Source organism: Panthera tigris, chromosome E2 (assembly GCF_018350195.1).
Source record: "Panthera tigris isolate Pti1 chromosome E2, P.tigris_Pti1_mat1.1, whole genome shotgun sequence".
Taxonomy (NCBI): Eukaryota; Metazoa; Chordata; class Mammalia; order Carnivora; family Felidae; genus Panthera; species Panthera tigris.
In genome coordinates this window covers 42,685,977-42,712,285 of record NC_056674.1, presented here as the reverse complement: position 1 = coordinate 42,712,285, position 26,309 = coordinate 42,685,977, and the positions used below count along the sequence as shown (strand labels likewise).

At 43.8% G+C, this 26,309-nt stretch overlaps 2 protein-coding genes across 12 annotated transcripts in view; one reads left to right on the top strand and one right to left on the bottom strand.

Annotated features, from left to right (window-relative positions):
• The first annotated feature begins 766 nt into the window (after positions 1–766).
• On the top strand, positions 767–4,412 carry TPPP3 (tubulin polymerization promoting protein family member 3). Its single transcript, XM_007090283.3, has 4 exons — positions 767–854; positions 3,288–3,481; positions 3,597–3,750; positions 3,870–4,412. The coding sequence occupies exons 2-4, from the start codon at positions 3,294–3,296 to the stop codon at positions 4,056–4,058; spliced, it is 531 nt and encodes a 176-aa protein (XP_007090345.2). The 5' UTR covers positions 767–854; positions 3,288–3,293; the 3' UTR covers positions 4,059–4,412.
• The window catches only part of LRRC36 (leucine rich repeat containing 36), a 58,285-nt gene continuing 32,780 nt past the window's right edge, over positions 805–26,309 (bottom strand). For 3 of the 11 annotated variants that reach the window (XM_042968322.1, XM_042968331.1, XM_042968332.1), the window contains 9 exons: positions 24,175–24,615; positions 22,122–22,411; positions 17,212–17,377; positions 15,907–16,094; positions 15,008–15,131; positions 11,521–11,635; positions 8,825–8,991; positions 4,962–5,174; positions 3,783–3,857 (listed from right to left, as the gene is read on the bottom strand). In XM_042968322.1, the coding sequence (XP_042824256.1) occupies positions 4,981–5,174; positions 8,825–8,991; positions 11,521–11,635; positions 15,008–15,131; positions 15,907–16,094; positions 17,212–17,377; positions 22,122–22,411; positions 24,175–24,615 (1,685 nt within the window). In that variant the 3' untranslated portion in view covers positions 3,783–3,857; positions 4,962–4,980. Of the gene's footprint in view, positions 892–3,767; positions 3,858–4,961; positions 5,175–6,515; positions 6,725–8,652; positions 8,992–11,520; positions 11,636–15,007; positions 15,132–15,906; positions 16,095–17,211; positions 17,378–22,121; positions 22,412–24,174; positions 24,616–26,309 lie in introns of those variants that run through there. The other 8 variants (XM_042968323.1, XM_042968328.1, XM_042968324.1 and 5 more) reach the window with 8 other exon arrangements.

Below are 26,309 nucleotides of genomic sequence, written 5' to 3'. Positions count from 1 at the left end.
TAGGGTTTATACTTGAAAGGGAAAACAGGCTTTGGGATCCGGAGGCAGCAGAGGGGGCAGGGACTGTGAGGCTGACACCGGGGTGGAGTGGGAATAGAAGACCCCAGAAGTCTTTAAACTTCTTCCTTATGTTGGGATTACTGTCGGTGGGCTTGGGGATTCGTGATTAGTGCATTGGTCCCTCCTGCTCTCAGTGCTCTTGAGTTGTGGCCTGGGGATGCCACACGTTATTTGGAGAGCTGTGGCCGTGAGCCAGCTCTAGAACCCACTGCCATTGAGAGGAAGGACTTTCTCGCTCTTCTGCCAGCCCTCTGCCCCACCCCCCCCCCCCCCCCCCCCTCACTCTGGCTCCCGCTCCTGTTCCCAAACGGCCTTCAGTTGCCGCTCTGGGAATCTTCATCTTCCCTATGGAGGTGGGGGCCTGCCTTGAACTTTGGGCAAAGCCCCAGATGAGGCTCTTTTCCCGTTAGGGGTTCATCCGAGGACGTCCAGAGCTGCGGAGGGCTGGTCTCCAACGGGCGTGAAGGCCGTGGAGCTGCCCTGCGAGCTGCGGGGATGATGATATCGCAGCAGCTCCGCCCCCGCTGAGCGCAGAGGGGGAGGGGTCCGGTGGGTGGGGCCAGCGTGACCTTGGTCATTCTCCCGCCGAGACAGCCCCGGGGGTGGGACTCGCCGTCTCTATGGAGACCGAGAAACAGGGGATAATACGGCGGAACCGCCCAGGCTGCAGTCCCTCCCTGGAGCCGGCAGGGAGCAGAGCTGCGGAGCCGCCTTGGTCTCCCGCGTCCGTCGGTCCATTCTTGCGTCCTTCTGTCCATCGAACGAGCACGGTAGGAGCAGCCACGAGGTAGAAGGTAAGAGACTACAGCGCCGACCACTCTAATCAGTATCCTGCACAATAAGGAAGAGGGTGGGGTGGGAGCGCCCTGGAAGGGGTCCCAACCCCAGATGGTACCGAACTGAGGACACCAGCTGAGCGGCCCTGCCCTGGGCCCCAAGCGTTCCTCCCCCACCTCCTTGCCCTGCTGATTGATGACTCCAGCTGTCCCAGTGGGAGTCCGCGGGTGGCCCCAGTTCTTGGGTGTGGCCGCTCCATCCTTGGCCTGCAGACTCCTGGGACTATGGCCTGCGACCTGGCTCCACCTAATCAGTACCAAGAATCCCTTCTTCCCGTAACAGGAGTGAGCACTGGATGCAGGATCCTGTCAGTCAGTCTGGGACAAGCATCTGTGCCCCAAAATCTCCCTGAGACTTTACGGTTGGGTGGCGTCTCTGGATCTGTAGTGGGAGGCTGGAGTGTAGAGAGAGGGAAGAGGAGTGCTGTGTGAACCTGGGATTGTGGGTCCATAGAGTCGCGACAATGTGGGGACAGCGGGGACCCCTAGGCCCAGAAATTGCAACTTAAGGATAGTGAGGATGGTCACTGGGAGGGGGCTTTCATTGTTAAGGCCAGTGGCAAATGGAAGGGGGTGTAGTTCTGTAGGGGCCCAGGCTATGGTAACTGGAGGCCTTAGGATAAAAGGCAGAGGTAGAAGCTGTTTGCTGAGGACATGACTTAGGGTGTGTTCAGGAGGCTGCAGTGGAGGTTTGGGGTGTGTTCGGGGAGTCTCAACATGGGGTCTCTCAGTGTAATACCTGGGAGTCTGGAAATGCAAGTCTGTGGGTTTGGACACTGAGGGGTTTCAGGGCAGGGTTGAGCATGAGGCCAGAAGGCTTGTGGGTGTAAGGATGTGGTCAGAGGCTACAAGTGTACAGAGAGGGGGTGAGTTGTGAAGCTCTGTTTAGGGGGCTCAGTAAGGGCTGTGGGTATGTGGATAGGGGGCCCTAGTCCCAGGGCTGGGGTGTGTGTGTAGCTGCAGTGGAGGTCTGAAGGTGTGGTCAAGGAGGCCTCAGTACTGGGCTGTGTCACACGTCATAGCTGCAGTGCAGGGCTGTAGGTGTGGGCAGGGGGCTGCAGGGAGGCTGTGGGGGGTGTAGGAGGGACACTTTATTGCAGGGCTAAGAGTATTATTGGCGGGTTTCTGTACGGGGCTGTTAGTATATGTGTGGCCGTGGGTGCTGAGGAAATGGTCCGGGCCCTCAGTCCCGAGACTGGTTAAGGGTGTGGTGGGGGGAATAAGGCTGAGAATGTGGAGAGCCAGGGCTACATGCATTCAGCTGTGGGAGTGTGGACTGGTGTGACAGTGCTCAGGGTGTGGCCAGGGGCTTCCATGGAAGACTGAAGGTGTAGACACTGGGAAAGTGTGCTTCACTATAGGGCATAGGTGTGAGGATTACAGGACCAAGGCCATACCTGCAGTTGCCAACATGCCTCTGGGGGTTGATAACTCTACAACCCCTACCCAGGCTAGTCTCCTAATCACCTGCTCCTCTTAAACTCTACAGACTGGGAGGTTACAGCCCCAAATGGATGGCAAGGGACCAGGAGGCCACGGTTGTGCCCCAGGCACTGGGAGTGCTGCTGTGCCCCACCCGTGGGCCCCTGTTCCCTAGCCCAGCCCAGCCCAGCAACACTGGGAGCTTCTCCCTGAGCCGCCCTGACACCATCCTGCCCTTAGCAACATTCTCCAAGCAGTACTACCCTCCCTTAGCAACTGTCTCCAGGCTTCACAAACTGTGGCCAGGCCAGCCCCAAACTCCCGCTCCCCTCGTGTTTTTGTTTAACAGCAAATAGTAACAAGGTCCTGGCTGGGCTAGCTGCACCCCTGCCTAGGGCATGCACCCCTGCCCATGATCTGGCTCCCTTCTCAGCATGGACTGGGTCTTTCTGGGTCCTCATGACTCTGACAGAGACCCTGTCCTTACTAAATACCTGTCCAACCAGCAGCCTGGCCTGGCCCTGACCTAGCTTGGCATGGAACTCCCAGGGAGGGACGCCTGCTCTGCCACCCTCACTTCCACCCAAGCAGGCCTTGTGCCAGGGTCAGACAAAGCCATGGCCCCAGCTGTTGCCCTCACAGTCTTTCTGGACAGTGCCACTCTGTTCCCAGCCTGGTGTGGGCATCATGATTTCACCTTCTGAACTCCACTCTAAGCCAGGGCTGGCATTAAGTGACAGGACCTTTCAGGGCTTCTCCTTGGGGCTCTGAGGCCCAGGGACACACTGAGTGCTGGCCCCTCTCCCCAGGCAACTCCATCTCCAACTCTGAGGGTATGTGGCATAAGTGCCCCATAACTCAGACCTTGGTAGGTTTTGAGGTAGAGGCAGTGATGTTCTCTGCCTTGGGGACAGGAGGGGCAGCTTGGCTGGGAGGTGACTGAGGTGGGTCTCCCCCCCCCCCCCACAGGGTAGCATGGCAGCAAGCACAGATGTGGCTGGGCTGGAGGAAAGCTTCCGCAAGTTTGCCATCCATGGTGACCCCAAGGCCAGTGGGCAAGAGATGAATGGCAAGAACTGGGCCAAGCTGTGCAAGGACTGCAAGGTGGCTGATGGAAAGGCCGTGACAGGGACCGATGTCGACATCGTCTTCTCCAAAGTCAAGTGAGCCCCAGGCAGTCCTTGTTTCTGATGTTCCCAGAAGGTGGGGAACTGGGAGGCTGGAACCAGGGAAGACATGGAGAAGGGGGAAAACTCATGGTGTCCACATACCTTGCAGAGGAAAGTCTGCTCGGGTTATCAACTATGAGGAGTTCAAGAAGGCTCTAGAAGAGCTGGCAATGAAGCGATTCAAGGGGAAGAGTAAGGAGGAAGCCTTCGATGCCATCTGCCAGCTGGTGGCAGGCAAGGAACCAGCCAATGTGGGCGTCACCGTAAGTACCCTGCTGGTCTCGGGTGGCCACTGAGGGGGATATGGGGAATCACAGTTGGGGGTGGCGGTCTGGGCTTCCCAACGCCAGGTGCCCTTGGAGGAACAATTCTGTCCAAACAGAAAGCAAAGACAGGAGGTGCTGTGGAACGGCTGACTGACACCAGCAAGTACACAGGCTCCCACAAGGAGCGCTTCGACGAGAGCGGCAAGGGCAAGGGCATTGCTGGGCGTCAGGACATCCTGGATGACAGTGGCTATGTGAGTGCCTACAAGAACGCAGGCACCTATGATGCAAAGGTGAAGAAGTAAGGCCTGGGAAGGCCCACAGCATGGCTACCCCCAGCAGAGGCTCAGGCCTGGGCCTAAAGGGCACATGGAGCGAGAGAGCCCTGTCCCATCCCTGCTGGACCTCCACCCAGTGCTTCCTGCCCAGCCCCAGGGGCTAGCCCACCAGACCTCTGACCCAGACTGCTCTGCATCCCCTTCCCCTTCCCTCCCTGACTTCTGGCTGTCTGGGGAGGGTCTGTGCCTGTAGCCTCACTGCCCCAACCTAGCCCTGGGCATGGCTAACCCCTTGCGTGCTTGCCTCATATTTAAGCTGCTGCTCTGGCCAAGTGCCTAATTCTTACCCAGACCTCAATAAAGATACCTTTTGTACCAATATAACCTGGTCAGGTATATGGTAATGGGGATAATGACATTCATACTCTGCTGACCTCTCAGTGTTACCACCCGCTTGCAGATCACACTCTGCTGATCTTTCCACTGGCAGCCCTGCCCAAAAGACCACACATACCAGGTCCCTTCCATTAGCACAGAGCCAAATTACCTGAGGATGCTTCTTAGGGAAATCTAAGGCCTTTCAACTCAGCCTTGACCCACAATCCTAACATCATATCTTGCTCTCCTGCAATTAGGGCTCAGTTTTGGCCTCTCTAGGAGAGAGGAATGAGACAGCAGACTAGGCCTGGCCAAGGTGCTGGGCAGGGTCCAGTGCCAGGCCTCAAGTCTAAGCCTGCTGACAGGTCCTCAACTTGATGGGGCTACCAAGGTAAGTCATTCTGGGGTCCAGCTCAGAATACCAGATAATGCAGGAGCAGCAAGAACCTTCAAGAGTGGATAGTCCAACTCCATAATTTTATAGCCAAGGAAACTGAGGCCCAGAGAGTGAGGGGAGTTCTGCAGAACAGAGCCAAGAACCATGCCTCTTACCTCCCAGGCCAGGCTCTTTCTAACACAGCAGTCCCCAACAATGATTTCCAAAAATGGAGTTCGATGGCCAGTGATAGAGCCTGGCATCCAACACCAGCCTTTGGCATGTGAGCAGGGTGTCCGACAGTGAAGTGGCTTCTTGCTGATTCCCTCCCATCTGTTCAACATCCCATGTTGTGAGGAGGGAGAGAAATCTCTGGTCCTTGAGGACTCCTGGAAGTTTCCAGATCAACATTTTTTCTTCTGTGAGGCCCTGGTTGTTAGGCCATAGCTATTCCCAACCCCAAGGCTTTGGGGCCAACTCTCCTTCTTTCCTGCTGACAAGCAGACTGGATGGGACTTAGGGCCTGCCCAGGAGTGGGCAGCTCCCAAGGGTTCTAGAAAAGGCTTAACAGATACTCACAAATACCTTTCTTTTCTGATCCAGATAAGGTGGCAAAGCAGTACAAGGGTTCATTCCCTCATCCCACAGGCTGTTCTGGGATGTCCCTGCCCTAGGCAGAGTCCCTTGAGTGGGGTTGGAGAGGAATAGTATGGTTTGGGGTAGGAACACTGCAGGTACAAGGTGGGAATTAGAAAGTGGAGGTCAGCACCTGGCCACAGCAGAGCCTTGCCTAACAGCTGACAGCTGTGGGTTCCTCCTGACTCAGTTGACTGTGTTGCTTTGCATTGCCCAGGGAAGAGTTTCAGAGAGCTTTACCTCTCCCACCAGCAAACAGTAAGAGGAATGATTCCTCCAGCCCTGTAGAATTTGCCGAATTGTGAACTTACTTAAGTGAGCACAGTAAGAGTGAAATCCAAATCCTTCTGGCCTTCATTTACTAAAATATCTTCATAGTGAAAAAGAATTTAACTGTATTGCAATTTGATCCAGGCTATTAAGCTCAGGTGAGAATACTATCCAATGTATAGGGGAGCAGCAGCTCAGCTGCTGGCAATGTGGCTTAGAGCAGCCCAGAGAGAGAACAGGCTGAGCCCACAAACTCCACCCACTCCATGTTGAGCTCACTTAGCCCCACAGGGCAACAACTCTATGCCCCTTTCTTTGACACCACCAATTCTTGCCCTTGCCTTCTAGACCAAGGGCCACATAGGGAAATTAAGAAACAGCTGACTTTCCCAGAAGTAGCCAGCAACCCTAGAGAGGGGCAGGGCTAGCCACTTTCAGTGACAATAGAAAATAGGGTAGAAGGTGACTGACTCAGTTTGCTCCTCCTTAGAGGTACCCTGAATAGGTTCTGGGTCTGGCATTATTAGACATTCATAGGGCAAGAAAGGGAGAGCTGGAGTTGGAGGGAAAATTCATTATTTTTCCCTCAGTGGTTTAGCCCAGTAAGTTGGCCTGTGTACTGTGCTGGGACGCTGAAATATGACAACTCAGGGCTATAGGGCTACTGCCTGAGGCTACCCTACCTGGGCAAGGCTTAGACTTGTTGGAGGCCTCTCAACAGAGCCAAGACAGGCCTAGAAAAGTAGGAAAGTGGGTTGTTCTTACTATTTCCACAGAGTATGAGCTCACTTTAGGTTCTACAAAGACATGCAACTCAAAGAAACTTAGGGCTCCTCTCTACATTCTCCTTTTGGGAACCCCCATAAAATTCAGAGGCCTGTGGATTTTATTTATAACTCAGAAGTGTGTGAACTTGGTTGTGATCTTCATGTCTCATTACTGTGGCAATAGCTTGCCTTCCCTGAAGAGTACCTGGGTCAGAGGAGCAAATAAGTGTGTAATCTTCCCACCTGTCTCTCTCTCTGACATGACCCTGGAGATGAAGAGAAGCACAACATGGAGTTAGGCTGACACTCCTTCGCCCTTTACATGCTCCAGCAACATTAGCTAGCTACCTGGGTGACCCTGAAGCAGAATCACTTTCGTTATCTTTACCACTGATTAAAATTTTTAAAAAAATATTTACTTTTGAGAGACAGAGTGTGAGCAAGGGAGGGGCAGAGAGAGAGGGAGACACAGAATCTGAAGCAGGCTCCAGGCTCTGAGTTGGAGCTGTCAGCACAGAGCCTGATGCAGGACTCGAACCCATTAACCACAAGATCATGACCTGAGCTGAAGTCAGACACTTAACTGACTGAGCCACCCAGGCACCCCTACCACTGATTTTTAAATGCCCAACTAAACAGGATTAAAAGAAACATTGTGTCTCAGGTCTGAAAGGCAAGGTACTCATGTATAAAGTGAGCCCAGAGCTAGCATTCGGAAGCTTTATCTCTGGTCTGGATCACACCAGTCTTCTCTTTTATCTCTAACTCCTCATTGGTCCTCCCCTACTCCACATGGTCCTCAATCCATTCCTCTTATAGAGAAAGTTTCTCAAACACAAATGTCACTCCTTTGCTTTCCTAATCTAAAATCTTCAAGGAGTCATGCAGCCTAGCTCCTACTCATCATAAATTAAATTTATTAAACTATTTTTAAATTTTTAAATAAAATTTTTTAAAAAGATCATTTCTTTAAGAGGACATTTCTTGACACTACACCTCCCAGACTACGACAGCTCCCCTATTTAATATATTCTCCCAGCACATTTCCTCCCACATCTTCCCTGCCCTACAATCCCTCTAGGGGCTCCAGACTCTTTTACTCTGCATTCTTGGCCTGGGGGACTCTGTCTACCCCCTCTGTTACCATGGTACTCATTCTTCAAGCTTCCACTCAAACAAGTCCTCACTGATGCCTTCTCCAATTCCCCAGAGTGGGAATTCCTTCCTCTGCCTCCCCTCCTCTCTCTCTAGGGCATTTTTGGGCATGTGTGTATGTATGTATTTAAATATTTTTTAATGTTTGTTTTGAGAGAGAGAGCAAGTGAGCGGGGAAGGGGCAGAGAGAGAGGGGGACAGAGGATTCGAAGTGGGCTCTGTGCTGACAGCAGAGAGCCAGATGCAGGGCTCGAACTCTCAACCTGTGAGATCATGACCTGAGTTGAAATTGAGAGTCAGACACTTAATTGAGCCACTCAGGCACCCCTGGGCTTGAATTTAGACCTGTTTCGTACCAATACCAATCTTTGAGCTTCATCACATGAGTTTTGCTCATCTCCTCAACTAAACTGTTGGCTGCTTCTAAGCTGACACCAGACATTGTCACCTTTTCACTATGGTGGGAAGAAACTCAAAACATGATTGATGAGCCAATCAATATACATTGTCTGAAATTTCTTCTAACACAAAATACACCTGGCCAGTGATGATCTTTTAAAACCTTCTACCACATAGTTTCAAGTGACACTCAGAAAAATGTCTGATTTTTTTCCTTTTTGACATTTTTAGCCAAATGTTTCTTCTCTTTTGTGTATGTGTGTGTGTGTGTGTGTGTGTGTGTGTGTGTGTGTATACACACACACACACACACACTTTTAAGTTTATTTATTTGAGAGAGAGAGAGCAAACAGAGGAGAGGCAGAGAAAGAGAATCCCAAGCAGGCTCTGCACTATCAGCATGGAGGCTGATGTGGGGCTTGAACTCACGAGCTGTGAGATCATGACCTGAGCTGAAACCACGAGCCAGATGCTTAACCAACTGAGCCACCCAGGCACAGGTGCCAAGACATTTTTAACCAAATGTTTCTATGTGATATGATGCCTAGGATTAAGTGCCAACTATTTCTGAGGGCAGGAAGAAAGAAAGACTTGATGGGAGGAGATAAAAAGAGAAATAAAAAGGACCAATACAATGTAATCAGAATAAGATTTTCTCTTAATCTTGTGGGTAAATACTACCATACTAGTGGCAATGACACTAGTGACACCCCCCTGGGGCTGAGAGGGAAGCCACAGAGAAGGTGTTTAGCGCTAGCTCCATAAACTAGGCTCTGGAACAGAGTCTGAAACACTCTGTATTAGATACTGACCCGTGTCATGTGCCACTGGTGAGGAGGAAGACAGCGTCCTTTTCCCAAAGGGTGACGATCTCCCCAAATGATGACTCTTCTCAGGAGGCAGGAGTGCTTTCCCAGAATAACCTTTTTGCTCTTTATTCAGCTGCTGCAGCAGATACTCATTAGTTACCACCAGGGATCTGAGGCACGGGTGGGGAGGCAGGGAAAGACAGTCATGAAATCGTAAAAGCAAAGTAGATGCCATTCAGACCTGAGATGTTTACTAAAGACAAATATAAAATGAAGTAACATCTTTAAATAGAAAGAACTGACCGATTTATGAGTGGGTTATTTTAGAGGCAGGCTGACAGTTTCTTTCTTCATTACAGTTCTGTTTGATTATGTTCCAGACTGACTGTAGCAATAACATAGTTCACATTTTATATAGTGATTGTTCTATCCTTTCTAAAGCACTTTCATGATGAGGTAAGTAGAAGCACTGGAAGATTGGCATCTGACCAGGCCTCCAATTTCTATCCCCAGATCTTAACTTCTACTTCTTCTAATCTATCCTGCGTTTGCAGGATATTAATTAACTAATGGTGTTAGTCATGACTGTATTCTTGAGCTCTGTATTACTATGTAATATTAAAAGCTATCAGAGACTAGCCAAAAAAAAAAAAAATGCATGCACAATGCTATTCATTGCAACACTGTTTATAATAGCAAAAATACTGTCAATCTAAATGTCTGTCAATAGAGGACTAATTAAATAAATGCAGAGTGGAGTCCTAGTCCTATGCAGTTATAAAAATGAATGAGAACTAACTCTATACACTACTGTCAACTGATTTCTAAGATAAAAGTTAAAACAACACTATGCTTACTTTTTATATTTGTCTGAATTTATCTTATTTTGTAGATTTGACTTTGGAACCATGTAAATGCTTTACATAATTATAAAACAAGATTGCGGTGCCTGGGTGCTTTAGTCGGTTAAGAGTCTGACTTCGGCTCAGGTCATGATCTCATAGTTTGTGAGTTTGAGCCCTGCGTCGGACTCGGTGCCAACAGCTCAGAGTCTGTAACCTGCTTCGGATTCTGTCTCCCTCTCTCTCTGTCCCTCCCCTGCCCATGCTCTGTCTCTTTTTGTCTCTCAAAAATAAATAAATGTTAAAAAAAATAAAACAAGATTAAATAAAAATAATTTGAAAATTGCTTATGAATCAAAAGCAAAATGAAACAAATTAAAGCTATATATTGAATTGATGGTTTAACAACATGCAGAATTATTTCTTTCAAAAATATTTTAATGTTTATTTATTTTATTTTAAAACTTTTTTAAAATCTTTATTCACTTTTGAGAGACAGAGAGAGACAGAGCATGAGCAGGGGAGGGGCAGAGAGAGAGGGACACACAGAATCTGAAGCAGGCTCCAGGCTCCAAGCTGTCAGTACAGAGCCTGACACGGGGCTCAAACCCACAAACCGTGAGATCGTGACCTGAGCCGAAGTCGGACGCTCAACTGACTGAGCCACCCAGGCGCCCCTTAATATTTATTTTTGAGAGAGAGAGACAGAGCGTGAACGGGGAGGGGCAGAGAGAAAAGGAGACACAGAATCTGAAACAGGCTCCAGGCTCTGAGCTGTCAGCACAGAGCCTGACGCGGGGCTCTAACTCACAAACCAGGAGATCATGACCTGAGCCGAAGTCGGACGCTTAATGGACTGATCCACCCAGGTGTCCTCCACAGAAGAATTACTTTAAGATATAGCAATTTGTACATCACTTTGAGATATACCCTAATGTTCTCAAAATGTGATCCCCAAATCAACAACAACAGCATCACCTGGAAACTTATTAGAATGTAAATTCTCTGTCCCCACCCCAGACCTGCTGAATCAGAAACTCTGGGGGTAGGGACCCAGGAATCTGCATTTCAACAAGTTTTTCAGGTGATTCTAATACCCCAGTTTGAGAAGGATGATTTGATTCTACTTCCTCTACCTTTGTATGTATTGAAATAACTATAATGGAAAGTTAAAAAAAAAAGCCATCTAGAATGGGTCTGGGTCTAATCCTCTGAATATGAAGCTATCCTAATTCACTAGCTACTCAGGAAGTGAAGTTTGGGGACAAAGGTTTGGGGATGGGGTTCTTATATTTAAACTTCATTGAAAGTCATAGTGAAGGTGTTTTGCAAATCAAAATGTCAAGAACTTCTGTAAATGTACCAAAAGACTTGAGGCCTCTTCTGATTTGTCTAGCTGGCATGTTGAGGGTACTGTTCTTTGAAGAGGCTGATACTGTTGAGCAGCTCTGAAGAGAACACATACATTGGACATTCAACCACTCTTCCTAAGTGCTTGATGTCTCTTCTGAGACCATTAGGAGGCAAGCATTTTCCAGAAGAGACAGATGGCTGGTTTTAGGGGCACATAGTGACCAAGGAAAGCTAGCTGACTCAAACCTGGGCCCTATTGGATCCAGTGAGAAACTACTTATTATTGAGGTGTTGTGACCTACTAAAGCCAGCAAAGATCTTTAGTCTCTTGTGTGTCCTGGAATATAGGAAGTTTACACACAGATACGTCTAGATACATGAGATTACACACAGAATGAAGTTAATTTGAAAAGTATATAGGTATTAACTTATCAAATAAGACAAAATAGATAAAGGAAAGTAAATATTGGCTTCTAGAAGTGAGCTAGATACACCCTCTCCTACCTTTGACTTTCATGGAGAAGGGCCACTGTCTCCTCCAGCTTTTTCAGCTGGGCAAGCTCCTGGTTGAGGCAAGCCACCTGCATGGTCAGCTGTTGGTTTTTGCGCAGAAGATCATCTGCAAAGGGTACAGGAGCCAGATGTGAACAAAATTCCAAGCTACTATCTTCGAGCAGAGCTTAAGCAATCAGGTGGACATCTTAAAGAATTGGGGGCCCCAATTCTGCACGCACCTCCACACTCCATTCACTATTCCCTCCCTTAGAGACAGCGGATACAGTGGTTGGAGTATCCAACCTGAATTAAAATTCAACCATTTAATATTGCATGTTAGTTTATTTTTCTTTTGTTTTTTTTTTTTAAACGTTTATTTATTTTTGAGACAGAGAGAGACAGAGCATGAACAGGGGAAGGTCAGAGAGAGAGGGAGACACAGAATCTGAAACAGGCTCCAGGCTCTGAGCTGTCAGCACAGAGCCCAACGCAGGGCTCAAACTCACAAACCGTGAGATCATGACCTGAGCCGAAGTCAGACGCTTAACTGACTGAGCCAACCAGGCACCCCATGTTAGTTTATTTTTCTGAGTTTCACTAGAGCAATAACCCTACCCCACCACTGTTGTGAGGATCCAATCCTCACTTAGCATAGTTAACACATATTAGGTATCTCTGTATTCTCCATTTTAGTTTGTGAATGTATGTATATCCTTCACTCTCTATAGTATATGTGAAAACATCTAGAACTGTGTCAGGCACATAGTGCTTACAGGCACTGAGCACTTACAGAAACTGAATTTGTAGTCAAGACATTCATACCTAGGTCCCCAACTATGTTACCACTGCCTGCAAAAATGAAGTAGATGGGGTACCTGGGTGGCTTAGTCGGTTAAGCATCCGACTTTGGCTCAGGTCATGATCTCGCAGTTCATGAGTTTGAGCCCCCCATCGAGCTCTGTGCTAACAGCTCAGAGCCCAGAGCCTGCTTCAGATTCTGTGTCTCCCTCTCTCTGTCCCTCCCCCACTCGCACTCTGTCTTTCAAAAAAAACATTAAAAAAAAAAGGTTTTTGGGGTTTTTTTAATGAAGTAGGTAAAAGCGCAGGAACTCTGGTCCTAAGGAAGTCAGTCTTCTAGAACAGTACTTCTTAAACATTAATATGCTTACACCTGGGGATCTTGTTAAAAACAGATTCTGATTCAGTAGGTCTGAGATGAAGTCCAATATTCTACATGTCTAAGCTCCCAGGTGAAGCTAATGTTTCTGATCTATGACTCACCCTTTGAGTGGCAACGTTCCAGAAGGTGGAAAATAGGGCTGCAATAGCTTTATTTATCACCAGTAAGGTAAAATACAGTACTGGGTATCATGGGTGATTGAAAGTAGGTATCTAGTGAGCATCTGTTTATTTTCAGAACAGGTAAGTGGAGAAATCTCAATTATTCAGGCTTGAGAGAATCAGACAGTGATGAGTTTCAATTCTAGAAATTCTGTGCAGACTTCCAAATCAAGTTCCTCATATAAATCCAAATGCCCATAATGTTTGCTTAGGGGTGCTGAGCTAGAGGTTTAATGTCAAGGGTAGACTTTATCTAAGATACTGGCCTGGGCCACCTGGGTGGCTCAGTAGCTTAAGCATCTGACTTTGGCTCAGGTCATGATCTCATGGTTTGTGAGCTCGAGCCCCACTCAGGCTCTGCACTCTCTCTCCCTCTCTCTCTGCACCTCATGGTATTCTCTCTCTCTCTCTCTACCCACCCCCTCAAAAAAATATTTAAAAAATAAAATTATGGTCTAAACTATGCTAATAATAAAGTAGTACAAATCAAGATGTCAGTGAGATATTAATTTTCACTTATCACAATGGAAAAAAAAAAAAGAAAAAAATACACAAAAAAACCTGAGTGTGGGCAAGGATGGAGTGAAAATGGCATTTAAATACACTCACTGCTGATGTGAAATAACCTTGCTTGGGAGTGGTTTGATAATATGCAACAAAAACCTCAAAAATGTCCACATATTTTGACCTACTAATTCTACTTCTAGGAATGTCTCCTAGGAAAACAGTGTGAAATTTATGTACATAAACAGCTGCACTATTTATCATAGCATGAATATTAAGACTCTCAGCTCCATCAGAAGGGAAGAGACAATTTCAGAGAAGCATTTCCACTCAGGTCTTCATTCAAGCATTTCATTTCAAGTCTTCTGAATGTTTGGAAATTCTTTAGAATTATTTATGTGATATTATATGAAATGCCTTTGCTATTAAATTAATAACATTAGGATGTAAAAATCAGATTGGTAATTGCCTAGGGTAGAGAGTAGGGGAAACTCACTGCACAAGGGTCTCAGGGAACTTTCTGGAGAAACAGAAATGTTCTATATTTTGATTGGGATGAAATTAAAAGAGTGTATGTATTTGTCAAAACTCATCAAACTTAAAATGTGTGCATTTTATTGCATGTAACTTAGTTTTTAAAACATCAAGTCACTGGGGTGCCTGGGTGGCTCAGTTGGTTAAGCAACCAACTCTGGAATTTGGCTCAGGTCATGGTCTCACAGTTTGTGAGTTTAAGCCGTGCATCACGTTCTTCACTGACAGTGCTGAGCCTGCTTGGGATTCTCTCTCTCCCTCTCTCTGCTCCTCCCCCACTCTCTCCAAGTAAATAAACTTAAAAAAAATCAAGTCACAAATTTTATTTATCTTTTTCAAGATTTTATTTTTAAGTAATCTCTACACCCAACGTGGGGCTCAAACTCACAACCCCAATATCAAGAGTACCATATTCTACCAACTGAGCCAGCCAGCTGCCCCTCACAAAATTTAATTTTAAGTTGAAAAAATATATGTATAGGGGTATGGTGAAAGAAAATATATGAAAAATAAAAGTGGCAGTTATTTCAGGATAATGGGGTTATATTTTTCTTATATTTTTCAGTCTTTCTATAAAGAACATGATCTTTTTTTTTTTTTTTTAAGTAAATCTCTATACCTAGTGTGGGGCTGGAACGCACAACCCCAAAATCAAGATGGCATGCTCTACTGACTGAGCCAGGCAGGTGCTCATAGAACATGATCTTCTTCTATAATCAGAAAGTGTCAATATCAAAAATGATAGGGGCGCCTGGGTGGCTCAGTCGGTTAAACGGCCGACTTCCGCTCAGGTCATGGTCTCGCGGTCTGTGAGTTCGAGCCCCGCGTTGGGCTCTGTGCTGACAGCTCAGAGCCTGGAGCCTGTTTCAGATTCTGTATCTCCCTCTCTCTGACCCTCCCCCGTTCATGCTCTGTCTCTGTCTCAAAAATAAATAAATGTTAAAAAAAAATAATAACATCTGCACTTGCTTTACACTGACAGGTTCATAAGGTAACTCAAGCCACTTGCATTACAGCTCTCTGAGGCAAGATGATTGTTTCCATGTGACCTCTAGATGATGAAGCTAATTAAATGGGTCATCTATAAACACACCACATGTTGCTTTCCTGAACTCACCATAAGTGTGGGGCTGGTGCCCACTCACAATCGAGGTGGCAGCACCTTCCTCCAACTGCTGGATTTTTTCTGACAAAATGAGGTTTTCCTCTAGCACTCTGACCAGTTTTTGCTTCAAACTTTCCTTTAGATCAGAAAACAAAATACAAGTACATTAAGAATCTGAAATTCTGAGGAGTGCTTTTAGAAGACTAAAAGACACTTTTCTCTGTTTAGTGATGAACTGAATGGAGGTCAGCATCTCTCTTTCTCATTAGAATTTTAATTCATTGGTAAACATGAGCACTACTTGGGAGTTGCAATCTTTCCTGTAAGTTATCCACTACTCTTACAGAAAAAGGGCTTCTTTTGACCAGTGGCCAGCATTCTGAGTCACTTATCTAAAGTTTCTAGAAACTCAATTTGGTATGTGAAAATTCTCTGATGTTAAGAAAAGCGGGGGAAAGCCTAAGGATATAAGTCCCTTCTTCATTTCCCAAAGTCAATAGCCTGATGCTCTAGGAATGGCTCCCGGGTAGGACTCTCTGTTCCATCAGAAGGGAGGAAAGACAATCCCCAAGACATCTATCTTCCCTCATTAGAATTAAACCATAATCTTCCAAAGTATGAACCTAAGTATTTTCATTCTAGGGTCATTTTTCCCCCTTTTTCCAAGTCTTTCTTTAGAATTTTTAGAATAGGGCTAGAGTAGGGAGTTATCCCTGCAGAACTTCCAAGTTGTCCCTATGCTGGCAAAAAGTTTTGTGTTCCTGATTTTCCCAGACTGACTTCTCTGTATTTTGGTTCAGGAACATCTAGGTCCATGGTGATGACCTTTATGGCACAAAGCTGCTCTAGTCTTGTTGCTCTGTTCTTTTCTAGTAAAGGAAGAGTAGGAAAGGAAGATGAGTGAGGCGTACCATGTCATTAGGGACCACCTGCCCAGCCTCCTTCAGTTCCATCTCTCTGCTGTGGAAGGTTTTTGATGTGTCTTCAGGATGCGAGTGACACCACTGCTGGGAAGGAGCAGGGACTACCAAAGTCAGAAGTAAATCTCGGGCAGGACCTGCCAAAAATTCAGGTTGGGCACACGGGCCAATCTTAAAAACTAAAGCACAGAATTCCTAATCAATAACTACCAGCTCTGTAGGACAAACACAGTAATCTAATATTTCCTTTTGATAAGAATTTAGGGGCGCCTGGGTGGCTCAGTCGGTTAAACGTCCGACTCTTGATTTTGGCTCGGTCATGATCTCATGGTTCATGGGATTGAGCCCCGCATCAGGCTCTGTGCTGACAGCATGGAGCCTGCTTGGGATTCTCTCCCCCACCCCCAGCCCTCCCCTGATTGTGCTCTCTCTCTCTCAAAATAAATAAACTTAAAAAAATTAAAAAATATAATTTAGTAAGTGGCTGTAAGAGGTGTTTCATAATGGATAAGAAATTCTATCCCATGTCCTCTGTGGAGAAACAATAGAAGACCCTCATGAGTAGACCCTCAATACCCTCTGCTATTCTCTAGTCAATGATGAGTGGCTCCTGAGGATAATTTCCTACAAAATGAGAGCAAAGAGCCAATGTGGGAAGGAAAGTAACTTTTTTCCTATATGTCCCTTTAGACATTTAAATTAGAAAAATTAAGCCCAAACAACTTTAAAGTTTCTACTTTTTCCTAAATGTTTACCACCAACAAAAGCTCCTTGAACTTTTCTTCCATTAAGCAACAAATAAACACTTGGGGCACCATTTGCAGAATGACTTTTTCCCCCAAGTTCCTAAAAAGGAAGCCCTGGAAAGAGTCCAAGTCATTTACTCATTCAAATTTTTCAAATCATAACATTTCAACAGGCATCTCAGAATTCTGATGATCAAACCCAATTTTTGCTGTATTCACTGTCCCAAGGATCATAAAATCCTTTTGTAATCATTAACACTACCATGCTGTTTTACATCTTGTTGCTCTACATATTACCCAGAGATTACCAAAAAAGTCACAGAAGGGACAAAACAATTAGTACATGAGGGAAGAGTGTTGATAAAACCAACAGGGAAGATTATGAGAAAAAATACAGATTTGTCAATTACCATGCCACTGAGAAATTTTAGTAAGGGCTCATGAGAACAATTTTCCTTGCAACTTAAGGGGGCTTGGTGGCTTTTATAGGAACATAGAGAGGAACCAAGGTCTGAGTTCTTCTCCAGAAGCTGAAAATGCATTCACTTACCAAGAAACTTCTTGTTAAGGAGGAGGGAACCAGAGCCATTCCAGTGCTTATCCACAAGCTCCAAGAGCTGTCTGAGGACAGTGGCCACATGGGAAGTTCTGGCAGAAATCAGGGGACTGTGGTTCCCTGGCAAACCATGCAAACTGCCCAGGTCACTAGAGAGAGGCTCAAGAAAAAAAAGAACACACACACACACAACCATTTGTCATTCTTACACAATAAGGGAAGTAAGAATCTGGAATATTTAAAGTGTTAACATTTAAAAAAAGAAAAAAGGAGCCCCTGGGTGGTTCAGTCGTTAAGCGTTTGACTTCAGCTCAGGTCATGATCTCACAGTTTGTGAGTTCAAGCCCTGCTTTGGGCTCTGTGTTGATAGCTCAGAGCCTGGAGCCTGCTTCAGATTCTGTGTCTCCCTCTCTCTCTGCCCCTCCCCCACTTGTGTGCATGTGCACTCTCTCAAAAAATAAACAAACATTAAAAAAATTTTTTTACAAGAAAAGAGATGGGTTCATCTTGGTTTGGATTTGAATAGAATATTATTTATGTCCAAGGCAAATATGGTAGTATATTCAAGGATAATTTAAAAGATAATGGTATATTCAATCATAGTTTTCTGTAGAGAGTTTTAGAAGAAAACTTAAGTCTATGACTCAATATATTACAGTATGTAATATAAAAAGATGAAACTTGCAAAACATTGCAAAAAATTCTTTAATTCATTTTTTAGAGAGACAGAGAAAGTGTGAGTGGGGGAGAGGCAGAGAGAGGGAGAGAGAGAGAATCTCAAGCAGGCTCTGCACTGTCAGTTCAGAGCCCAATATAAGGCTCAAACTCCTGAAACCATGAGATCATGACCTAAGCCAAAACAGAGTCAGATGCTTAACTGACTAAGCCACCCAGGAGCCCCACAAAACATTTTTAAAGTTATTACATACCATAAAATGGGTATTTTTAAAATTGTAACTCATAAGCTTATATTTAGTAGGTTAATATATGATAAACTTAAATGTTCTGTAACATTTTATTTATTTTTTGTTCTGTAACATTTTAAATGTTATATGTTAAATGTTATTGTTGGACCCAGTACTTAAGATAAATGTTTAAATGTTTATTTATTTTGAGAGAGAGAGAGTTCATGCCCACACATAGGGATGGGGGAGGGGCAGAGGGAGAGAGAGAGAATCTTAAGCAGCCTCCATGCCCAGCACAGAGCCCAACTGGGGGCTCGACCCCACGAACCCTGAGATCATGACCTGAGGAGTAATCAAGAGTCAGACACTTAACTGACTGAGCCAGATGCCCCAAACATACTTTTATTTAGTGAGATTCTTATCTAGAAAGATGGCTAGATCTGCCCAGTAAAATTCACAATTATTTTTTTATTCATTCAGATATTTATATTTTTATATTTAAGTTTATTTTTATTTATTTTGAGAGAACACGCACGTGCAAGTTGGGGAGAGGCAGAGAACAAGGGAGACAGAATTCCAAGCAGGCTTTGCACTGTCAGCACAGAGCCTGATGTGGGGCTTGAACTCACAAACCGTGAGATAATGACCTGAGTCTAAATCAAGAGTCAGATGCTCAACCAACTGAGCCACCCAGGCACCCCTCTACCAATCTTTTTTGTATGGTCTCATGGATTTCAAGAAAGCTGAAAACAGCCAAGTTATTTCTCAATCATTGGCTCTTCTGATACAAAAAACTATAGATGATAATTAGCTAATGCTGTCATATCTGACAACTGTGAAGCAGAACATATTAATGACCTGAGTCACACACATGGCCTATGGTTAATAGGGAAAGGCCTTACAAATGGGATAAACATTTATTCAACAGATCTGTACTGAGCACTGACCATGTGCACTGAGAGTTCTGTATAAGGACTGTGAACATATTGAAGAGGTAAAGGATGAGGAACTTTAAGAAGTTAACCTGGTTGGGGAGAAAAGTCACAGAAAGTCGAGTTACCCCACAAGGGCACTTTAGAGGAACTTGTCAAAAAGAATATTTACTAACATTGGTTTTTTATGTGTTGGTAATTTTGTGAGTGTATCATGGAAAAATTTGGAAACTTATATATGACTTTACTCATTTTCTTTGATTTATCACAATGTGGTGAGAGTTGGGGATAAATTTTATGAACGTTAGAATAATTTTGTTACTTTTTATGAGTCTTTTAATTTTTTAACTTTTTTTTTTAAGTTTATTTATGGGGCACCTGGGGGGCTCAGTTGGTTAAGCATCTGACTTCAGCTCAGGTCATGATCTCACGGTTCGTGAGTTCAAGCCCCGCACATCAGGCTCTATGTTAACAGTTCAGAGCCTAGAGCCTGCTTCAGATTCTGTGTCTCCCTCTCTGACCCTCCCCCACTTGCATTCTGTCTCTTTCTCTCTCTCTAAAAATAAATAAACATCAAAACAACTTTTTAAAGTTTATTTATTTTGAGAGAGAGAGAGAGAGAGAGAGAGAGAGAGAGAGAGAGAGAGGCAGGCAGAGAGGAGGGAGAGACAGAATCCGAAGCAGACTCTGTGCTGTCAATGCAGAGCTGGACATGGAGTTTGAACTCACAAATCATGTGATTATGACCTGAGCTGATACCAAGAGTTGGATGCTTAGCCGATTGAGCCACTCAGATGTCCCTAAATCTTTTAATTTTCAACAAATTGTGCCTGTTTTTTTAAATTCAAAAAAAAAATTTTAAATGTTTATTTAGTTTTGAGAGAGAGAGACACAGAGTGTGAGAGGGGAGGGATAGAGAGAGGGGGAGGCACAGAATCCGAAGCAGGCTCTGAGCTGATAGCACAGAGCCCGATGCAGGGTTTGAACCACGAACTGTGAGATCATGACCTGAGCTGAAGTCAGACGGTTAGCAGTCTGCACCACCCAGATGCCCCACCTAATGGTTTTTTTTAAATTAATTTTTATGTTTGGTCTATGATTCCAAAGTCAGTTGTTCAAAATTTCTAAACCCAAATTCATGTTCGGTTTAATTTTGTGTATCATGCAATTATTTTCTTAACTTTGTAAATGTTCTTTTAAGCAGTTTTCTGACTAATGCCTTTCTAGAAACTGAGGTGTATTTGTTAAAATATTTATATTCAAGCAGCTCTTTCATAGCTTTCCATATAAAGAAAAATAGTATCGGGGTGCCTGGGTGGCTCAGTTGGTTGAGCATCTGACTCTTGATTTCAGCTTAGGTCACAATCTCATGGTTTGTGAATTCAGGCTCCACACTGGGCTGTGTGCTGACAGCACGAAGCCTGCTTGGGATTCTCTTCTCCCTCTCTCTCTGTCCCTCCCCCGCCCTCTCTCAAAATAAACTTTATTAAAAAAATAGTATCTAAAAGGAAAAGAGAAATAAAAAATTTTAAGATGGTCCAGGAAAATGCATTGAGGTTTTAATTCCTCTTTTAAACCTGTAACTTGAAATAGAGGTTAAAAAAAATGTCTTAGATGGTGCTCCTGGGTGGCTCAGTTGGTTAAATGTCTGACTTCAGCTCAGGTCATGACCTCACAGTTTGGGAGTTTGAGCCCCACGTGGGGCTCTGTGCTGACAGCTCAGATCCTGGAGCCTGCTTTGGATTCTGTGTCTCCCTTTCTCTCTGCCCCTCCCCCATTCATGCTCTGTCTCTATCTCTCAAAAATAAATAAAAACATTAAAGAAATTCCTAGAATATGTGTTATTAACATAGCATCCCAAATATCCTAAGTGTTGCTGAACCTTCACCCTAAAAACATTAACACAGTGCTCTTGCCTGGAAAAATAGGCATCAGTGGCTGAAAATGGGAAAAAAGGGACCAAAAAGCCAAGAAAGTACCACAAGACTGCCCCCTTTAGTGCATAAAAATTATAACGACCTCCAAAAAATTTGAAAACTGAATAGTATTTAGAGTAAAAAAACCCAATAACTAAACCAAAACAAAACCTTGTAAACCCATGCCAATGTGCAAAAAAATGTCCAAAAATTGCAAAATATGTAGTAGCTGGTTTTTGTTTTGTTTTGGGTTTTTTTTTGTTGTTTTTTTTTTTTTTTTTTTTTTTTTTTACTAAATCCTCTGCTTCCTTACAGGGTAGTAAATGATTGAATGACAAATGGTTCATATGACAAAACATCATGGGTTCAAGGGAAGACAGGGCTCTGAAAGTGTGGTTCCTTTAAAGAGAAGAAGGCTTTATGATGGAACTAGGACCTGAAGAAAAATTAATATTCAAACAGATGAGAATGGAAGGCATTCTTCATGGAGGGATGTCAGCAAAAGCAGTGAAAAAACTTAATAAGAACTGAATAGCAATTAAGTTCTATTGTACAACACTATTGTACTATATGTTGGAATGGTTCTTGATTTGTTGTTCATTCTCTGAACCACTCTCAGCTAAAAATCCTTTGGATAATCTAATTCATCTTCTGCTTGCTCCTACTTTGGAAAAAATTGGAATAATTTTAATTTCTAGACAGAAAAGCAGTGCATTCAGAATAAAGGTCTCTAGCAAGTTAGTCACGTGTGGTCAGAGCAAATGTGTAAGCATGGTAAGATTATAAATATCAATGCTACAGAGCTCACTCTTCAGCCAATCCAGAACCCCCAGCAACTTCTGCATTCCCTGCTATGGTAAACTGTCTGCTACTTCTTATTATCAAAGTATGTCCCTACAATATTTATGCTCTGGAAGTAGATTAGGGAATGTCTCACTGTGATGGAAATGAGAAAATGCAGCAGAAGGGGAATAACTTTCCCAAGGGCAGAAGAATGATAGGCTTTGGCCTGGCAGTATTAACCACTGGCCTCCAAAAATCCCTTTGAATTTGTAGTACCCTTGGTCAGAATCACTGCCACCCCCAACAGAACCCCACTGTGGTCTTGGATCTGACGTGTTTCTTGTACAAGCAAACAAACCAATACTTGCCTCGCTGCCAGTAGCATCTTGGAAACCAATCTTTGGATTCAAGGTGGCAAGGAGATTGTCCTTCCGTTTGAATCCTCTCCTTGATGGGCTTAATGACCCCTTGGTCAAACTCTCTCTGTTTTCTGAGGTCACAGTAGGCAATAGCAGTGTCCGTAGAGAGTCTCCCAGGGTGGAGTTGTTTGGGAAAGAACCATGTGCTGGTGTTAAATCACCGAGACTGGTAGATAATTGTTGCTCTACATTGACCAGCAAAGCAGGGTCACTGTTGAAATGGGTTGTGGCATACAGATCTGTGAAGGAAACAGCCTGGGAGATGACCCTGCCTTTTAACATTCTCATGTCTCATTTACAACCTTACCCCGCCTGGAGTCCAATGGTCATAATAACATCTTCCTACGATACACCCTCAACTCTCTGGATCCTTTCTGTTCCAACCCTCCACCTGACAAAACCCCCCTCTGGCTAAATCCAACTGTCTACATACTCTAAGCCTATATGAGGGCAGTAGGCAGTGGCTGGAGAACAACATGCATCTCTTCTCACTGTCTTCACTTCAAGTTGATGACTACTGTCTTGACTGAGCCCTCTACTGCCCAGCTATCCTAATATACTACTCTAGTCAATTTACTGTTCTATTCTCTGAAATGACTATTTCACACCTCTCTTCCCCTCAAACTTTCAACACCTTCTCCTCCTTCCTCATTCTTAGATTCTGACCTCTTTATTTTGCCAAGAAAAACAAGCAATCAAAGAAAACATCTACATGATCCCAACACTAAATCTACCAACTCATCTATATTTGTATTTATAAATTCTCTGCCTTCCTTACGTAATAAAAATTAAACTATCTGTGCTTCTATCTAAGGCCAACTTCTCCACTGGTGGAGTGGATTCTATCTTCATGACTACCTAAGGATTTTTTTCCTTGTAATTGTCCCTTTTCTCTCTTGCATCATTGGTTTTCCCTCTACTGGATAATTTCCATTACAATTTCCTTGATCCCATTCCCCCTCCATCTATAGTTTCCATTCTCTGCAAATCTCCTTGAAAGCATTGTATATATTTTATAACTCTATTGCTTCTCCTTCAATTCTTTCTTGAATTCACCTCAATAAGTCTTTTATTAACTATGTGTCTCTTAAAGCTACTTTCTAATATATTGCCAAATACCATATGTCTCATCGGAGAAGTTTTTCCTGACCATTCTATCTAAAACATCACTTCCTCTTTATTATTATTTATTATTTATTATTATTATTATTTTTCTTCACAGCATTTATCATAACTTGACATATATTTATATGCTAACTTGTTTATCATGTCTTACCCCTTTAGAATGGAAGCTCCATAAAAGTAGGAACTTTTTTTTTATTGTGGCAAAAGATAAATGGAACTTTATTTTTGTTTGTTACTTTATCTGCAGAGCAGCATCATTTGGCACATAGTAGGTATCAATAAATTCTGCTGAATAAATTAATTACCCTGAAAATACCTTTTTCTGAAAAAATAACTCAGAATAGAAGTGACTGTGCCTAGAGAAGACTAACTGCTACTAGAAATACGTTCTGGGATGCTATTTAGCTACAATAACATATAGTTATAGAGCTCATATTTCTATGAATTTTCTTTAATATATCTGTTATGTTAAACTTACATCCTGCAGATTTCTGGAGGTTTCATGGGCTACTGACACCCCAAAATAAGAATTTAAAAAATCCTAATGCAATTTAAGAAATGTTAATTCCAGGGGCGCCTGGATGGCTCAGTTGGTTAAGTGTCCAACTTCGGCTCAGGTCATGATCTCACGGTTTGTGAGTTCAAGCCCCATGTCACGCTCTGTGCTGACAACTCAGAGCCTGGAGTCTGCTTTGGATGCTTTGGATTCTCTGTCTCATTCTCTCTCTGCCCCTCCCCGACTTGTGCTCTGTCTCTGTCTCTCAAAAATAAATAAATGTTATATATAACATTTTATATATATATATATATATATATATATATATATATATATATATATATATATATATATATATAAATTCTGACAGGAAGCTATTACCTGAACTAAGCTTCAAAAGTCTTCCGGTGCTGAAGTCAGGGTTTGACAGAGAAGTCAGTAAGTCTCCACAGGAATGGGATGTGGTGGCCTTCATGTCATTTGAAGGTTTTATGCTATATTCTCGATAGTTCTTGCTTCTCTGAGGCCTTTTGCCAAGACTTCCATGCAGGGATAGATTTTGAGAATAATGACTATCATAATTTTCTAGACCAACATCTGAAGGTAACTGATGGGGATGGATCTGGCTAGAATCACCCACATCCAGGCGTTTACCCACTGAGACATCATGGGTAAGCTGGTAAGTATCAGCCTTTAGTATCAAGTCCTTTTCTGGAGAAGAACCTGAAGACTTGTTGTTCAAAAAAGATAGTCGGTACCCTTCTCTAGCCATCTTCTCTGGGGATCGGACTGTGGACTGATGAGGAGAGTAGCGTCTGAATTCTAACCACCACCAAGGGGAAAAGAAAACACAAAATACAATGAGAATTGTTGGCTCAATTAGGGTACCTCTGTTCACTGGACATACCTCTGTCTACCAGAAAAAGTTCTCAGGAAGAGATGGTTTATAATTTTGATAAGTAGCAGCATAAAGTGAGAAAAGGACTTTTACATGGGACAACAATAAAACATGATGGATACTGAGTAAACAGTAAAGAATCTCTAACATTCTGGAGATAAACTTCATGTCACCCTAATCCCCTAGGAATTTCCTCCTAAAGCTGCAGTATCAGAGTTTTCTAAATGCTGCTTTCTATTTTATTTTATTTATTTTAAATAAACTCTACACACAATGTGGGGCTCGAACTCATGACTCCAAGATCAAGAGTCACATTTTCTTCTGACTGAGCCAACTAGGAGCTCCTCTAGATGCTGTTTTCATATAAAAAATTTGGTGCACCCCATATGACAATAGTTGTAATCTTATGTGTTCAGTGTATAGTCAATAGTTGGTAAGTCTATGATTTCATAGACTTCTTGCAATAAAACTAAGCCCATTCCCACCCCCAAACTTCACTCAGAGGTTCTAGGTTCATACACTGGGAACCAGTATTCTAAGCCAATTAAATGGCAGGGAATCCAAAACCTATGAGAATCCCTAACTAGCTACAAAGCATTTCTTTCAGACAGCTATATGTGTCATCTCTAAAAAGCCTCAGAGTGGAGCAACTAGAAGTCTTTGTGCTCTTAAGTTTTCAGAGTTTCATATGCTTAAAGGTCTTCCTTAGGAAGCAAAAAATACTATCCCTGACTTAGTCATATTAACTTAAAAAAGTGGAACCAAGCACTTTTTATCTGTATAGGACCTATAGAATATCAACGTTTTACCCAGGGCCAGCCTATACAGTGGGGGAAAGGTTGCAGAACAATATTTTTACATTAACAAAAATAATCTAACAACAAGTGATGAGATTAGGAGATTAGGTAATTCAGATTGTGCTTCTTGTTGAAGATACTAAAAAAGTGGGATGGTACATGTTCTTAAATGCATCAAAGAGGGGGCACCTGGGTGGCTCAGTCGGTTAAGCATCCGACTCAGGTCGCTCAGGGCATGATCTTGTAGTTTGTGAGTTCTAGCCCTGTGTTGGGCTCTGTGCTGACAGCTTGGAGCCTGGAGCCTGTTTCAGATTCTGTATCTCCTCTCTTTCTTCCCCTCCCCACTCACTCTCTCTCTCTCTCAAAAATAAATAAACATTTATAATAAATATAATAAATAAACATCAAAAAGCTTGTCAGCTGGTAAGGAATTTCTAGGCCAAAATCTAGTTGACAGCAAGGACTCACATAGGTAAGTCTAGTACTTAAAGTCACTTTTACCCTCAGAAGTTTTAGGGTGACAGGGACGGAAGTAAAGTTCAGCATCCATCCAAAGTGAGGAGTATGACAAACCATTCCTCTCCCCTACCCTCCCCACATACATATGAAGATGGAACCCCAAGCAGGATGCAACCTTCAGAGTAAAGGTAAACTGGAAATAAGCCAGTCCTTGTATTGACAGGTAATCCAGGTTTGCATCATGTGAGTGGGTCCAGGGAACCCCAAGCTTTGAGCTTGGATTAAAGTGATCCCAGAATGAGAGTGTCCCTGGTACCTGGTAGAAGCAAATGAAAATCTGATCTGGAAAAGATACCTTTATG